At 37.5% G+C, this 16,334-nt stretch overlaps 1 protein-coding gene across 1 annotated transcript; it reads left to right on the forward strand.

The window, feature by feature from the left end:
* The first annotated feature begins 6,959 nt into the window (after nt 1–6,959).
* On the forward strand, nt 6,960–7,877 carry LOC112912208 (olfactory receptor 4A47-like). The gene has a single exon (XM_025988945.1). It carries the CDS (start codon nt 6,960–6,962, stop codon nt 7,875–7,877), a length of 918 nt encoding a protein of 305 aa, XP_025844730.1.
* Nucleotides 7,878–16,334: the final 8,457 nt, after the last annotated feature.

A 16,334-nucleotide genomic window follows, 5' to 3' on the forward strand; every position in this document is an offset into this window, starting at 1 on the left:
AGTTTATCTCTTCATGTTTAATATTATTTGTATTCCTTTTTCTGTGAATCATCTATTGATGCTTTTACATACTTCATTCAATCATTGATATTTTACATACTGATTTTTTATGATTGGTTACATTCTAAAGAAATGATCCCTTTTATTATTGTATATATATATATATAAGTATTATCTTTCTGGCTAACAGTATGTTTAATATTTATATAATATGTAGAATGCTTTTGGCATGTAAAAGGTGTTTTTTTTTAATTTAACATGTAATGCTTTTATTTATTTATTTATTATTTTTTTAACATGTAATGCTTTTAAAAAGATCATTCATATAAAAATATTCTTCAACTTTATGTTAGTACTTAAATTTTAAAACATTTTTGACGTTGTATATCACACATTAAAACTTTTGGTCCATCTGGAATTTATTTAGACACAGGAGTTAAAGAGTATTAGAATTTTAGTTTATTTTCTAAAATTCAGGTTTTTAAAAATAGTTTCATGCTTTTTTTTATTCTATTGACTTAAAATCCTAACTATTATATTCTAAACCCTCATACATATTTGGATCTAATTTAGGACTCAATTCTGTTTCATTGATCTCTTTATTCGTGTCCCAGTTGATTTGTAACATGATTGCTTTGATATATCATCTTCTGATATGTGATGAGACTAACAGTCCCTCATTACTATTCTTTCAGTATACACCTAGTCTTGCATATTCTATTTCCAAATCAAGTGTAAAATGAAATAGTAAGTTTATATTTAGATAAGACAGATAAGTTTAACATTAAAATAAGTTTACGGGATCCCTGGGTGGCGCAGCGGTTTGGCGCCTGCCTTTGCTCAGGGCGCGATCCTGGAGACCCGGGATCGAATCCCACGTCGGGCTCCCTGCATGAAGCCTGCTTCTCCCTCTGCCTGTGTCTCTGCCTCTCTCTCTCTCTCTTTCTGTGACTACCATAAAAATAAATAAATAAATAAATAAAATAAGTTTACAATGAAGGTAAAATAAGTTTATCTTGGTTTAATTGCTAAACCAAAGCCAATTATTATTTTTAGAAGACTCAATTTAAGAATATCAATTTAGGAAGAGTTTAAAGGTTTCCAGTACTGAGAATGTTATCCATGAGTGGTCTTTTCGTTTAACAAATCATCTTTCATGACCTTGGGTACTGCTTCCATTTTCTGCCCATGTGGCTCATCTCTTCTAGATAAGTGCTGTTCTTCATCCATGACGCCTGAAATGCTGGTGCATGACTTATGTCTTTGCTGAGTATCCATGTGGCCATCTGCAAAGCCTTGTAGTATGGAATCATCACAAGTGACAGGGATACAGCTTCGTCTTTCAGGTGGCATGTGCTAGAGGCTTTGTCCTTGTCTCAGAAGAGGACTCAGGTCCTCTTCATAGTGTGGCTGCCTGTGTGTGGCTCCAATGTCATAGACCATTTGTGTGTGATGTAAATCCTTGGTTGGAAGTCATTTGCATGGACACTCATACTCTTGGTCTCTTTGTTGCTGTCAACAGTGAGTTCATCAGCTTGTTAAAATTTTCCCTTGGTGAACTCCTAGCTGGTCATCCTATGCTCCCTGAATACCTATTGCTGGGAGGATAGACACAAAGCCATGTCCATCTGTGTCTTTCATGTCACTGTGGTGGTCTTAATATCGTGTCCTGCATACTTAAGTATTTGCATCCGTTCACCACCTTCTCCACTGATCATGGTCTGTGTTTTATACCATGCTAATTCCCTTGTTAAACCTGTGTACTCAGAAACTTGGAGGTGAAAAATGCCATGAGGAAGTTCTGGGGTAAAAATAACTTCAAGAGATATCCATAACTTTAGAAAATAATTTTGTCTTTTAAATGGAAAAGAGAAAAGAAGATAATTTCTGTGGTACTGAGGCTCATGAACACTATTTGTCCAAATTATGTTTATTTTGATATAAAGCCACTGTGAGGAAAGATCCAGGGAGGAAATTATTTATGACTGTAAATATATCATATTTGATTTATGTGTTGTCAAATTGATCATCAAAGTTCAATGTACCATGGGAATTAGGGTTCTGGTAAAATGCAAATTGTTGGAATACAGCTCCAAAGATTTTAATTTGCTAGTTTTATTTTGGATGATGTACCTATTTTCTAAACAAGTGTGCGTAAATCCAATGTGCATATACTCTAGCCATTGTGCTGTAGTTTATGTTGTTATCATGCACCTATTAATGAAGTCAACTTAATTTTTAAATGTGTTTTGTAACTTGTAGCAAGACACAAATAACAAAAATTATGGTTTTAACCATTTGTGATTATAAAGTTCAGTGGCACTGAGTCGTTTCATAGTGTCATGATGGTTAATTAAGTTAATTGACATTTGTTATGCAAGTACCAGCACCACCCATCTCAGAGTTTTTTTCATCTTCCAAACTGAAATTCCACACTCATTAAACAATAATTCCCCATTCTCTCTCTCTGGGCCTTAGACAACCTCCATTCTGTTTTCTTTCTGTCTATGAATTTGTCTGTTTTAAGTACCTATGTCTGTGGAATCATACAATGTTTGTTTTTTTGTGATTGTCTTCTTTCACTTAGCATAGTGAATTGTAGATCAGTGCATATTTTATCAGGTGTCAGAATTTCCTTCATTTTAAGGTGAATAAAAGAGTGTTGTGTGCATATACCTCATTCTATTCATACATTTATCTATTTGCACACATTTTGGCTGCTTCTACTTTCTAGGTATTGTGAATTACACTACCATGAAAATGGGTAAAATAAATTATCTAAGATTGTGATTTCCATTATTTTGTGTTATACCCTAAAATGGAATTGTGGATCATAAAATATTTTCTAACTTAATTTCATAGGAAGTAACAACATTTTCCATGGCAGCTGTATCATTTTACATTCCCATCATCAAAGCACAGTTTTTTTTATTTGTTTACTGTCTTATGTGTGTAACTATTTTTACATTTTGTGATCATAGCTGTCCTGTTGGATGTGAAGTGGTATTGCATCATGATTTTAAGATACAGTTCCCTAAATGATTAGTGACATTGAATATCTTTTCATGTGCTTATACGGCATTCACATATCTTCTTTGGAGAAATGTCTAGTGAGGTCCTTTGCTCATTTTAAACCAGGATGGTGTTTTTTTGCATGTGTTTTTGAGATGTGGAAGTTCTTTATATATTCTGGATACTAATACTTCATCAAATATATCAATTGCAGATATTTTCTCTCATCTGTAAGATGCCTTTTCTCTCTGCCAATAGTGTCCTGTGACGTGCAAAGTTCTTAAATTTGACAAAGTATAATTTATGCATGTTTTCTTTTCGTGCTCGTGCTTTTGGTGTCCTACTCAAGAAATCATTACCAAATCCAAAGTTATTAAGCCTTCTTTCATGTCTTCCTCCACGAATTTCATAGTTCTAGTTGGCAGTTTAGATCTTTGATCTATTTTGAGTCCGTTTTTGTGTATGGTGTATGTTGTTAAGTGTTCAGTTTCATTCCTTCACATGTGGATATCCAGTTTCACAGCACCATTTTTAAACCACCTGTCCTTTCCCAGCAATGCTCTTGTCACCGATCAAGATCATTTGAGCACATAAGCAAAGGTTTTTTCTGGGCTCTGTATTTGATTCCATTGTTATGTCCACCTTTATGCCAATATCACACTGTTTTGATTACCATAGCTTTGTAGTTTTAGAACCAGGAAGTCCTCCAACTTTTTGTCCCCCCCCCCCCAAGGTTACCTTGACTGCTTGGAGTGTCTTGAGTTTCCACCTGAATTTTAGGATGGATTTTGGTATTTCTGCAAAAGTTTTTTTGGATTTTGTTAGAGGTTGCATTGAATCTTTAGATTACTTTAGGTAGCGCTGACATCTCAAAAACAACTATATCAGTTGCAGAAAGTCTTTCCATTTATTTATGTCTTCTAGAATATCTTTCAGCAACATCCTGTCATTTTTCACTGTAGAAATGTTGCCTCCTTGTTTAAGGTTATTCTTAAGTATTTTGTTCTAGTTGATGCTGTAGTAAAAGGAATTGTTTTCTTAATCCTCTCTGGGTTGTCATTGGTAGTACAGAGACTCAGCATTTTTTATTTTTTTTGTGAAAACAAGCGAAGAAACAAACAACTTTCAAACCCCCCCCCCCCAAAAAAAAAAAAAAACACAAATTGGATATAGAAGGACTTTACCTCAACACGATAAAGGCCATATGACAGATCCATAGCTAACATGACACCCAGCAAGGAAAGGTGGAAAGCTTTCCCACTACAATCAGGCACAAGATGAGAGTGCCTAAGCTCACCCTTCCTTTTCAAAATAGCTCTGGAATAAAACTCCCTGAGAAATGTTTAGCCATCAGTGAACTGAGATTATTTTACTTAATTAATTTTTACTACCTGTAACAGTGTTTCTGATGGTAGCCACTTTCTATCCTTTGGATCTCAGCTTAAGTATCACCTTTGAAGAAAGGCCTTCCTTGATCACCTTCTCCATAGTAGAAATCTCCCTGAGCACCCTATTTGCTCTTTCATTAACTCTGATGAAGGATATAATTAGTTTACTAAATTTTCCCCTTATTTACTGTCTGACACTACTTTGAGAATATAGGGTCTGTGCGGAAAGGATATGATTTTTTTTTCTTATTGCTGTATCCTTACTTATAACACATTTCCCGGCATTAAATAGGTGCTCTATATAATAAAAATACTAAAGAATAAAAAAGTACTAAAGAATAAAAACAAAGACAGAAAAAAAAAACCCTTGAGTAGTCATTACATTTGAATTTGTGTATATTTAACATATGTGAGCACACTTCTAAGCAGAGTATATTGAATATTAAATAAAATGAAAAAAAATTACTGTAAGTGGGGAAATAAATGACAAATTAATCTTTATTGGAACAAAATGACTGGGCTGAAATTTTATTCCTGAGTGTAAAGTTCTGATAAGGACCCTAAAGCTATTTTTTTCCCCATGTGATATATTTTAGGTCTTCATTAAGTGTGTTAGTCTAGTATATCTTTACATTTAGATGTATGTTTGAACTTCTGTAAAATCCCAGTGAATGCAATTAAGTAAGAATGATTCTTGGAAACTTTCCAATTCTAGGACTTGATGATAAATGTGGCTGGAAAGGAAGAAATGTCTAGTGTTCTTTGACCTTGTAGGGAAGAAGATGCTATTCTCTTAAGAACTGATAAACTATTCAGAAAGCCCTTACTAGGCTTAAAACATTACCTAAGGAAAAGCACATCAAAATTTCAAGTCAAGTATTCTGGTCAAACCTACATGATACAATGAGAAAGACTAACCAACTGAATGGTATTTTCTATTCAGAAATTAGTAACAAAGAAGTTACTTGAGAAAAATCTCCCTGGGAAATCGCTGGTATCTTCTTATGTAAGGATAGGCTCTCTCTCTCTCTCTTTTTTTTTTTTTTGATAAATTATCATAATGTGGTATATTTTTGTTTTTCTGTGTGAACCATGGAATTCCTAGGAAGTAATCTACAGTGTACATAAATGTAAATTCTATATAACCGGAAGACGCCCATGGAGAAAATGGATAGACAGTCGAATGAAATAAAATATATCCTCAAGTAAGAATGCAGCTTTTGCCCTGTCTTGTCAAACTGGATGACAGAAGAATTTCAGGTCCCTATGAATAGTAAAAAGTGTTCCTTTATATTGTGGACTTGCGTTTCTAAGGTAAGACTAACAGTAAATAGTGGAAATCAGGTTTTGCAATTGTGTGAAAAGCTTTACCATATAAAAATTAAGATCACTTTGAGATAATGCAAGAACTATTTCAAAGTCTAGTTGTATCACTTAGAGTGACCTTGGGAAAATTTATCCGATGTTCGGAGCCTCAGTTTGTTCAACTGTGAAATGAGGTTTACAGTTCCTCTTACTGTAATATGAAATGTGATTCATTAAATTGTGAGTGTTTGGAATCTACTGTAGCGTTGTGAGCAGTGGTGTGATTAGATCAGAATCAGATTTAAAATGGATCATTTGAGCTGCCTCAGGAGAACAAACTGATGGAAGTCAGAACATAAAGGGAAGACAGTGGGCCAGAGAAGTGGTGGGTGGAGGGAAATGTTCAAGTTTGTGATATATTTTAAAGAGGATTAATAAGATTTATTAGAGGTATCAATATATGATACAAGAGCAAGAATGGCACAGAGGGTATGGTGATATTTCTTGTCTGAGCAATTACATGGAAGGTGGTACCGTTAAGAATTGTGGAACACTATGTTTACAGTGAAAAATTAAAAATTTAGTTTCATAACAACTGAACTGATATCCCATTTGGAGATGTTCATAGTTGAGATGTTGTGCATATGAAGTTTAAAAATTAAGAGACAGACAACTCTGGAATGCTTTGAATGAATTTATTGTTCAGGAAAGGTGACATATCTGACCAATGATCCTAAGAAAGAGGTCTTATGAGGGAAGAGACAATTGAGGTCAGTGACCTTCCATTCCTAGTTTAATTTACTCACTTTTGATATGTCGATTACCTTGAAGGTCAAATATTTCACTTTTGTGACTTTATAAACTGTATACTTTTTCATGGAATTTCCTTGCCCTCTTGTCCTTGCACTTTTCCTTTAAAATTCAAGAAGTATGCTTCCTTTGGGAAGCTTTCTTTGATTGTTTTGGTTGATATTTTCCTATCTCTGGCCTTTGCATTGTGTGACTTTTTTTATAATTACACTTATTACATTGATAATTATTATATATACTATTACTGATTGTTGGAAACCATGGCCTATTCAACTTGAGAATCTTAATGTCCATTACACATGTGACACAAACAGGTGCTCCTTCTACAGTCTTTTAATTGAATTGGTTAATAAAAGCGTGAATTAATAATACATGTAAAGGTTTCCCCAATGTTTTGTAGATCACCTGCTTCTGATATGAGAAGTCAGCTCCTATCCAGACTAGATGGAACCAAGAAACAACGTAACTTACTTTGTCCTCTTGGGCCTCACACAGGATCCTAAGGAACAGAAGGTCCTTTGTGTTATGTTCTTGCTCTTCTATATTTTGACAGTGGTGGGCAACTTGCTCATTGTGTTGACGATAGCTCTCAGTAAGACCCTGGGCTCACCTATGTACTTGTTTCTTGCTAACCTATCATTTATGGATGTCACTTATTCCTCTTGCATTTCCCCCAGATTGATTTCAACCTTGTTCTTTGGGGAAAATACCATATCCTTCCATTCTTGTATGACACAGCTATTTACAGAGCACCTTTTTGGTGGATCAGAGGTCTTTCTTCTGCTGGTGATGGCCTATGACCGCTATGTGGCCATCTGTAAGCCTTTGCATTATTTGGTTATCATGAGGCAATGGGTGTGTGTTGTGCTGCTGGTGGTATCCTGGGTTGGAGGTTTTCTGCATTCAGTAATTCAAGTTAGCACCATTTATGGGCTCCCATTTTGTGGTCCCAATGTCATTGATCATTTTTCCTGTGACATGTACCCCTTACTAGAATTGGTCTGTACTAGCACCCATGTCATTGGGCTGTTAGTTGTAGCCAATGGAGGGATGATCTGCACTATTGTGTTTGTGCTCTTGCTCATCTCTTATGGTGTCATCTTGCACTCTCTAAAGAACCTTAGTCCAGAGGGGAAGCGGAAAGCCCTCCAGACCTGTGGCTCCCACATCACTGTGGTGGTCTTTTTCTTTGTTCCATGTATTTTCATGTATGTAAGACCTGCTAAGACCTTCCCCATTGACAAATCCCTGAGTGTGTTTTTTACAGTCATAACCCCAATGCTGAACCCGTTGATCTACACTTTGCGAAATTCTGAGATGACAAATGCTATGAAGAAGCTCTGGAGGAGAAATGTCACATGAAGTAGTAAATCAGTGCCTCATCCATCATGAAGGAAGTAATTTAACATCAGGGCCAATCTCCTCAAATGTTAAAGTCCATTTTACTGTAAATGCATTTCTAGTCAGAGTCAATAAGTAATGTGCAAAGAAATAGTCAATGAAATATTATAGAGTTACACTAAATCATAATTGCTGCATTTGCTTTTGTAAGTTTTAGTCTCATTCTTATTTTTATTTCTGGTCAGTTTCTCCTCTTGTATTTTCATTTCTGTCCTTGTTAAAATATTTGTTGCTATATAGACTACCTTCTCTTTAATTTGTTTTCATATTAATTTTTTTGTGTAACATTTTACTTTTTAGAATATATTTGAAAGTATAGTAGATAATAATAAATATTAAATATAGAATCCTTACAAAGTGGAAATGGTGTGGAATGAACATCCTACTTGTCCCTCGCCAGAGTCTCCCTGTTCTTCTATTAGTATCATTATATAAAGTTTGTTATTGTTTCTAAGACTGTTCAATTAATAATCTTTGGTAATAAAATCATTTTCATATATGTGTTTGTGTCTTTGTGTCTGTGTATAACTTTCATATTTACTAGTCAGCCTTCTAAACATCTTTCTATACCAATACACAGATACAACTCATTCTTAGGTTCCTTGTACTGCCCAAAACTTCTTTATAAAGATATGGTAAAATTAGTGTTTCCAATCTTCATCATGTTTTTTTTTTAATATTTTTCTATGATAAATAGCTCTGCAGTGCAGTCTTTTTGAAATTTTCTAAATATGAGCTTTTAACAGTGGAATTGTTCAATTGGTACATGTATTTAAAATTTTCAGTGTTCACAGTAATTGTCCAAATGCCATCCATGGGCTTATACCATACTGTGCTACTTTCCTCAGTTTATACAAATACCCATTTGTGCACATTCTCAATAACCAGTGCTTGATGAATATTTATGATATTTGAGCATCTGATTGTTAAAGAAATTGTATTCCATTTGTTTGATTGAAATTTAACAAATATAATTTAATTTGATTTACAGGTTTAAAATTATTGTCTTTTGTGCATGATCTTTTATTGACTTTTACCTGTTTTGTTTGAAAACATCCAAACTTGTTGGTTGGAAAAATAATACATATACAAAGATGAAAAGGGATAATAACTTCTTTAGTGTATGATGAAATCATAAAAATTTGAAAGAGATCATATGAAAAAGAAACAATAGCCAGATTGTTGATCTTTTTCATATGAATTTTTATGATTTCATCATACACTAAAGAAGTTATTATCCCTTTTCATCTTTGTATATGTATTATTTTTCCAACCAACAAGTTTGGATGTTTTTATATCATGCAAAATATATTTGGCCATTTAGAAATATTTTTACATATACATAATTAAATCTATTAATTTTTTGACTTTCTAATCTTGCTTAGAAAGTCTTCCTTATTTCAATGTTAACAAAATATTCTTCCACATGTTTCCAACATTTGTTTAATTGTTTCGTGGTTTTACATTTTATGTTGAATTTCGGATCCATCTACACTTTGATGTAAAGATTAATTAGGGATTAAATTTTATTTATTTTTCTGGGTGGGCATTTATAGAGATGTGTACTTATTTTTCCCCATTGCTTTGATATCTTAAGTTTGTATTAAAAAATATTGCATATGCTTGGATCCAATTCAGACCTCTGTTATTTTCCACTTTTTAAAATATTTGTATGCCATTTAAGACATATTGTAATTGCACTTAATTTATGGGACATTTTCATGTCCAATAATTTCTTACCAGAAATATATCTATTGTTTTGTATTTATGTTTTAAAATCTTTTAATAGGCTACTCTAGTAAAAACTATGTTTAGTTAATATTTACAGTATGATTTGAATTAGTAAGAGCTAATATCTTTAGAGAATTGAGAATTCTTATCCAAAAACTGGGTAAGTCTTTTCACCTAACAAGCTTTCTTTGGTGTTCATATAGACCTAGTAGGTTTTTTTGTAAATTTAGTCTTTTTGAGTAAATTTATTTTATGCTGTTTTGCCAATAGAATCTTACCTTCTATTGTATTTTTCAGATGTCTTTTGTTTCAGTGTATAAAATCTGTCCTTTTCCACTTTTAAATAAGATATAATTTTCACAGTGCATCATTCATCCTTTTAAGTCTAAGTTATCCAAGTTATGACAAATACATACTATTATGTATTTGTGGTTATGTAACCACTGTTACAACAGATATACAAATGTTTTATCATCAAAAATAATTCCCCATGCATCTTTGTAGTCCCCTTTTTTTTTTATTTTTTTTTTAAATTAATTTTTATTGGTGTTCAATTTACCAACATACAGAAAAACACCCAGTGCTCATCCCGTCAAGTGTCCACCTCAGTGCCCGTCACCCATTCCCCTCCAACACCCGCCCTCCTCCCCCCTTCCACCACCCCTAGTTCGTTTCCCTGAGTTAGGAGTCTTTATGTTCTGTCTCCCTTCCTGATATTTCCCAACATTTCATCTCCCTTCCTTTATATTCCCTTTCACTATTATTTATATTCCCCAAATGAATGAGAACATACACTGCTTGTCCTTCTCCGATTGACTTATTTCACTCAGCATAATACCCTCCAGTTCCATCCACGTTGAAGCAAATGGTGGGTATTTGTCGTTTCTAATCGCTGAGTAATATTCCATTGTATACATAAACCACATCTTCTTTATCCATTTATCTTTCGATGGACACCGAGGCTCCTTCCACAGTTTGGCTATTGTGGCCATTGCTGATAGAAACATCGGGGTGCAGGTGTCCCGACGTTTCGTTGCATCTGAATCTTTGGGGTAAATCCCCAACAGTGCAATTGCTGGGTCGTAGGGCAGGTCTATTTTTAACTCTTTGAGGAACCTCCACACAGTTTTCCAGAGTGGCTGCACCAGTTCACATTCCCACCAACAGTGTAAGAGGGTTCCCTTTTCTCCGCATCCTCTCCAACATTTGTTGTTTCCTGCCTTGTTAATTTTCCCCATTCTCACTGGTGTGAGGTGGTATCTCATTGTGGTTTTGATTTGTATTTCCCTGATGGCAAGTGATGCAGAGCATTTTCTCATGTGCATGTTGGCCATGTCCATGTCTTCCTCTGTGAGATTTCTCTTCATGTCTTTTGCCCATTTCATGATTGGATTGTTTGTTTCTTTGGTGTTGAGTTTAATAAGTTCTTTATAGATTTTGGAAACTAGCCCTTTATCTGATATGTCGTTTGCAAATATCCTCTCCCATTCTGTAGGTTGTCTTTTAGTTTTTTTTGACTGTATCCTTTGCTGTGCAAAAGCTTCTTATCTTGATGAAGTCCCAATAGTTCATTTTTGCTTTTGTTTCTTTTGCCTTTGTGGATGTATCTTGCAAGAAGTTACTGTGGCCGAGTTCAAAAAGGGTGTTGCCTGTGTTCTCCTCTAGGATTTTGATGGACTCTTGTCTCACATTTAGATCTCTCATCCATTTTGAGTTTATCTTTGTGTATGGTGAAAGAGAGAGGTCCAGTTTCATTCTTCTGCATGTGGATGTCCAATTTTCCCAACACCATTTATTGAAGAGACTGTCTTTCTTCCAATGGATAGTCTTTCCTCCTTTATCGAATATTAGATGACCATACATTTCAGGGTCCACTTCTGGGTTCTCTATTCTGTTCCATTGATCTATGTGTCTATTTTTGTGCCAGTACCACACTGTCTTGATGACCACAGCTTTGTAGTACAACCTGAAATCTGGCATTGTGATGCCCCCAGCTATGGTTTTCTTTTTTAAAATTCCCCTGGCTATTCGGGGTCTTTTCTGATTCCACACAAATCTTAAAATAATTTGTTCTAACTCTCTGAAGAAAGTCCATGGTATTTTGATAGGGATTGCATTAAACGTGTAAATTGCCCTGGGTAACATTGACATTTTCACAATATTAATTCTGCCAATCCATGAGCATGGAATATTTTTCCATCTCTTTGTGTCTTCCTCAATTTCTTTCAGAAGTGTTCTATAGTTTTTAGGGTATAGATCCTTCACCTCCTTGGTAAGGTTTATTCCTAGGTATCTTATGCTTTTGGGTGCAATTGTAAATGGGATTGACTCCTTAATTTCTCTTTCTTCAGTCTCATTGTTAGTGTATAGAAATGCCATTGATTTCTGGGCATTGATTTTGTATCCTGCCACGCTACCAAATTGCTGTATGAGTTCTAGCAATCTTGGGGTGGAGGCTTTTGGGTTTTCTATGTAGAGTATCATGTCATCGGCGAAGAGGGAGAGTTTGACTTCTTCTTTGCCGATTTGAATGCCTTTAATGTCTTTTTGTTGTCTGATTGCTGAGGCGAGGACTTCCAGAACTATGTTGAACAGCAGTGGTGAGAGTGGACAACCCTGTCTTGTTCCTGATCTTAGGGGAAAGGCTCCCAGTGCTTCCCCATTGAGAATGATATTTGCTGTGGGCTTTTCGTAAATGGCTTTTAAGATGTCGAGGAAAGTTCCCTCTATCCCAACACTCTGAAGGGTTTTGATCAGGAATGGATGCTGTATTTTGTCAAATGCTTTCTCTGCATCCAATGAGAGGATCATATGGTTCTTGGTTTTTCTCTTGCTGATATGATGAATCACATTGATTGTTTTACGAGTGTTGAACCAGCCTTGTGTCCCAGGGATAAATCCTACTTGGTCATGGTGAATAATTTTCTTAATGTGTTGTTGGATCCTATTGCCTAGTATCTTGTTGAGAATTTTTGCATCCATGTTCATCAGGGATATTGGTCTGTAATTCTCCTTTTTGGTGGGGTCTTTGTCTGGTTTCGGAATTAAGGTGATGCTGGCCTCATAGAACGAATTTGGCAGTACTCCATCTCTTTCTATCTTTCCAAACAGCTTTAGTAGAATAGGTATGATTTCTTCTTTAAACGTTTGATAGAATTCCCCTGGGAAGCCATCTGGCCCTGGACTCTTGTGTCTCGGGAGGTTTTTGATGACTGCTTCAATTTCCTCCCTGGTTATTGGCCTGTTCAGGTTTTCTATTTCTTCCTGCTCCAGTTTTGGTAGTTTGTGGCTTTCCAGGAATGCATCCATTTCTTCTAGATTTCCTAATTTATTGGCATACAGCTGTTCATAATATGTTTTTAGAATCGTTTGTATTTCCTTGGTGTTGGTAGTGATCTCTCCTTTCTCATTCATGATTTTATTAATTTGAGTCTTCTCTCTCTTCTTTTTAATAAGGTTCGCTAATGGTTTATCTATCTTATTAATTCTTTCAAAGAACCAACTCCTGGTTCTGTTGATCTGTTCCACAGTTCTTTTGGTCTCGATATCATTTAGTTCTGCTCGAATTTTAATTAACTGTCTTCTTCTGCTGGGGGTGGGGTCCATTTGTTGCTTTTTCTCTAGTTCCTTTATGTGTAAGGTGAGCTTTTGAATTTGAGTTCTTTCCAGTTTTTGAATGGATGCTTGTATTGCGATGTATTTCCCCCTCAGGACTGCTTTTGCTGCGTCCCAAAGATTTTGAACGGTTGTATCTTCATTCTCATTAGTTTCCATGAATCTTCTCAATTCTTCCTTAATTTCCTGGTTGACCTTTTCATCTTTTAGCAGGATGGTCCTTAACCTCCATGTGTTTGTGGTCCTTCCAAACTTCTTGTTGTGATTAAGTTCTAATTTCAAGGCATTATGGTCTGAGAATATACAGGGGACTATCCCGATCTTTTGGTATCGGTTCAGACCCGATTTGTGACCCAGTATGTGGTCTATTCTGGAGAAAGTTCCATGTGCACTTGAGAAGAATGTGTATTCAGTTGAGTTTGGATGTAAAGTTCTGTAGATATCTGTGAAATCCATCTGGTCCAGTGTATCATTTAAAGCTCCCGTTTCTTTGGATATGTTGTGCTTAGAAGACCTATCTAGTATAGAAAGAGCTAGATTGAACTCACCAAGTATAAGTGTATTATTATCAAAGTATTTCTTCAGTTTGGTTATTAATTGGTTTAAATATTTGGCAGCTCCCACATTTGGGGCATATATATTGAGAATTGTTAAGTCTTCTTGTTGGATAGATCCTTTGAGTATGAGATAGTGTCCCTCTTCATCTCTCACTATAGTCTTCAGGGTAAATTTTAATTTATCTGATATAAGGATGGCTACCCCTGCTTTCTTTTGAGGACCATTTGAATGGTAAATGGTTCTCCAACCTTTTATTTCAGGTTGTAGGTGTCCTTCTGTCTAAAATGAGTCTCTTGTAGACAGCAAATAGATGGGTCCTGCTTTTTAATCCAGTCTGAAACCCTGCGCCTTTTGATGGGGTCATTAAGCCCATTCACGTTCAGAGTTACTATTGATAGATATGAGTTTAGTGTCATCATATCTATTCAGTCCTTGTTTTTGTGGATTGTTCCACTGAACTTCTTCTTAAAGGGGAGTTTTAAAAGTCCCCCTTAAAATTTCTTGCAGAGCTGGTCTGGAGGTTACATATTCTTTCAGTTCCTGCCTGTCTTGGAAGCTCTTTATCTCTCCTTCCATTTTGAATGAAAGCCTTGCTGGATAGAGTATTCTTGGTTGCATGTTCTTCTCATTTAGGACCCTGAATATATCCTGCCAGCCCTTTCTGGCCTGCCAGGTCTCTGTGGAGAGGTCTGCTGTTACCCTAATATTCCTCCCCATAAAAGTCAGGGACTTTTTTTCTCTTGCTGCTTTAAGGATCTTCTCCTTATCTTTGGAATTTGCAAGCTTCACTATTAAATGTCGAGGTGTTGATCGGGTTTTGTTGATTTTAGGGGGGGATCTCTCTATTTCCTGGATCTGAATGCCTCTTTCCCTTCCCAGATTCGGAAAGTTTTCAGCTAGGATTTGTTCAAATACATATTCTGGCCCTCTGTCCCTTTCGGCGCCCTCAGGAACCCCAATTAAACGTAGGTTTTTCTTCCTCAGGCTGTCATTTATTTCCCTTAATCTATCCTCATGGTCTTTTAATTGCCTGTCTCTTTTTTCCTCATTTTCCCTCTTTGCCATCAGCTTGTCTTCTATGTCACTCACTCGTTCTTCCACCTCGTCAAGCCTCGTCGTTAGGACTTCTAGCTTGGATTGTATCTCATTTAATTGATTTTTAATTTCTGCCTGATTGGATCTCAATTCTGCAGTCATGAAGTCTCTTGAGTCCTTAATGGTTTTTTCTAGAGCCACCAGTAGCTGTAAAATAGTGCTTCTGAATTGGCTTTCTGACATTGAATTGTAATCCAGATTTTGTAACTCTGTGGGAGAGACGGCTGTTTCTGATTCCTTTTTTTGAGGTGAGGTTTTCCTTCTAGTCATTTTGCTCAGTGCAGAGTGGCCAAAAACAAGTTGTATTGGGAAAAGGAGAAAAAGAGAGAGAAGGAAAGAAAAGAGAAAAAGAAAAAAGAGAAAGAAAAAAAAGGGGAAAAAGAGAAGAAAAAGAGAAAGAAAAAGAAAGAAAGGAGAAAAAAAAGGGTGGGGTGGGGGAAGCAATCCGAAATCAAGATGAAAGAAAAAAAGGCACAAAACAAAACAAAAACAAAAACAAAAAAACAAAACACAAAAAACAAACAAACAAAAAAAACCACGGGGGAGTATCTTCCGATTCTGTATACTGTCAGTCCCTTGACTTCCCCTGGAACTGGTCCGTGTCGCTGGTCTTCTGGGGGAGGGGCCTGCTGTGCTGATTCTCAGGTGTTAGCACTTGGGGGAGCTGCTCTGCCCCTGCCTGGTGCAGGGCTCAGTGGGGGTTGTTCACCCCGTGAGGCCCCGGGAGGAAGCCACAGTGGCGGGGGCAGCTCTGGGACCCTGAAGTCAGCCCCCGCAGTAGCTCCGGGGCACTCCGTCTGCAGGGCCTGGAGGCTCCGGGGCGGGGCCGCTGATCTGCTCAGTTCCAGGCAGGAGCGTCCTCGCTGTCCTGGGCCCTCCCGGCCTCTGCCTGTCCCGGGGGGAGGCCGGATCCTGGGCTGTGTCCCAGCGCCCTGTGCTCCGGGGCCTGCGCTGTTGGATTCGCGCTCCCGGCGGTGCAGCCTCCTCCGCGGAGCCGCCGCCCGAGCCCCTCCGAGCTGTTCCCGGAGTCACGCCGCCCCCTCCGGGCTGAGGTTCTTCCTCCGCCCGAGCCGCCGCTGCCGAGCTGTTCCCGGAGCCGCGCCGCCCCCTCCGCGGAGCTTCTTCCTCCGCCCGAGCCGCCGCCGCTGAGCTGTTCCCGGAGCCGCGCAGCCCCCTCCGCGGAGCCGCCGCCCGAGCCCCTCCGAGCTGCTCCGGGTCCCGCAGAGCGCTGCAGCCCTCAGGGAGCTCGGCGCACTCTCCGGGGCGCAGTTCCTCTGTTAGTGTCCCAGGGAGCCCGAGGGCATCCCCGCCCTCCTGGGTCCTGCTCCACCTCCCTGCGAGCCCCTTTCCGCGGGGAAGGTCGGTGCAGCTCCTGCTCCTCCGGGACGGGGTTCTCCTGTCCTGGGGACACTCGCCCCG

This window comes from Vulpes vulpes, chromosome 5 (genome assembly GCF_048418805.1).
Source record: "Vulpes vulpes isolate BD-2025 chromosome 5, VulVul3, whole genome shotgun sequence".
NCBI lineage: Eukaryota > Metazoa > Chordata > Mammalia > Carnivora > Canidae > Vulpes > Vulpes vulpes.

Excerpts from the sequence above, each read along its gene's own strand:
- LOC112912208 (XM_025988945.1), top strand. The coding sequence starts at position 6,960 with ATGGAACCAAGAAACAACGTAACTTACTTTGTCCTCTTGGGCCTCACA.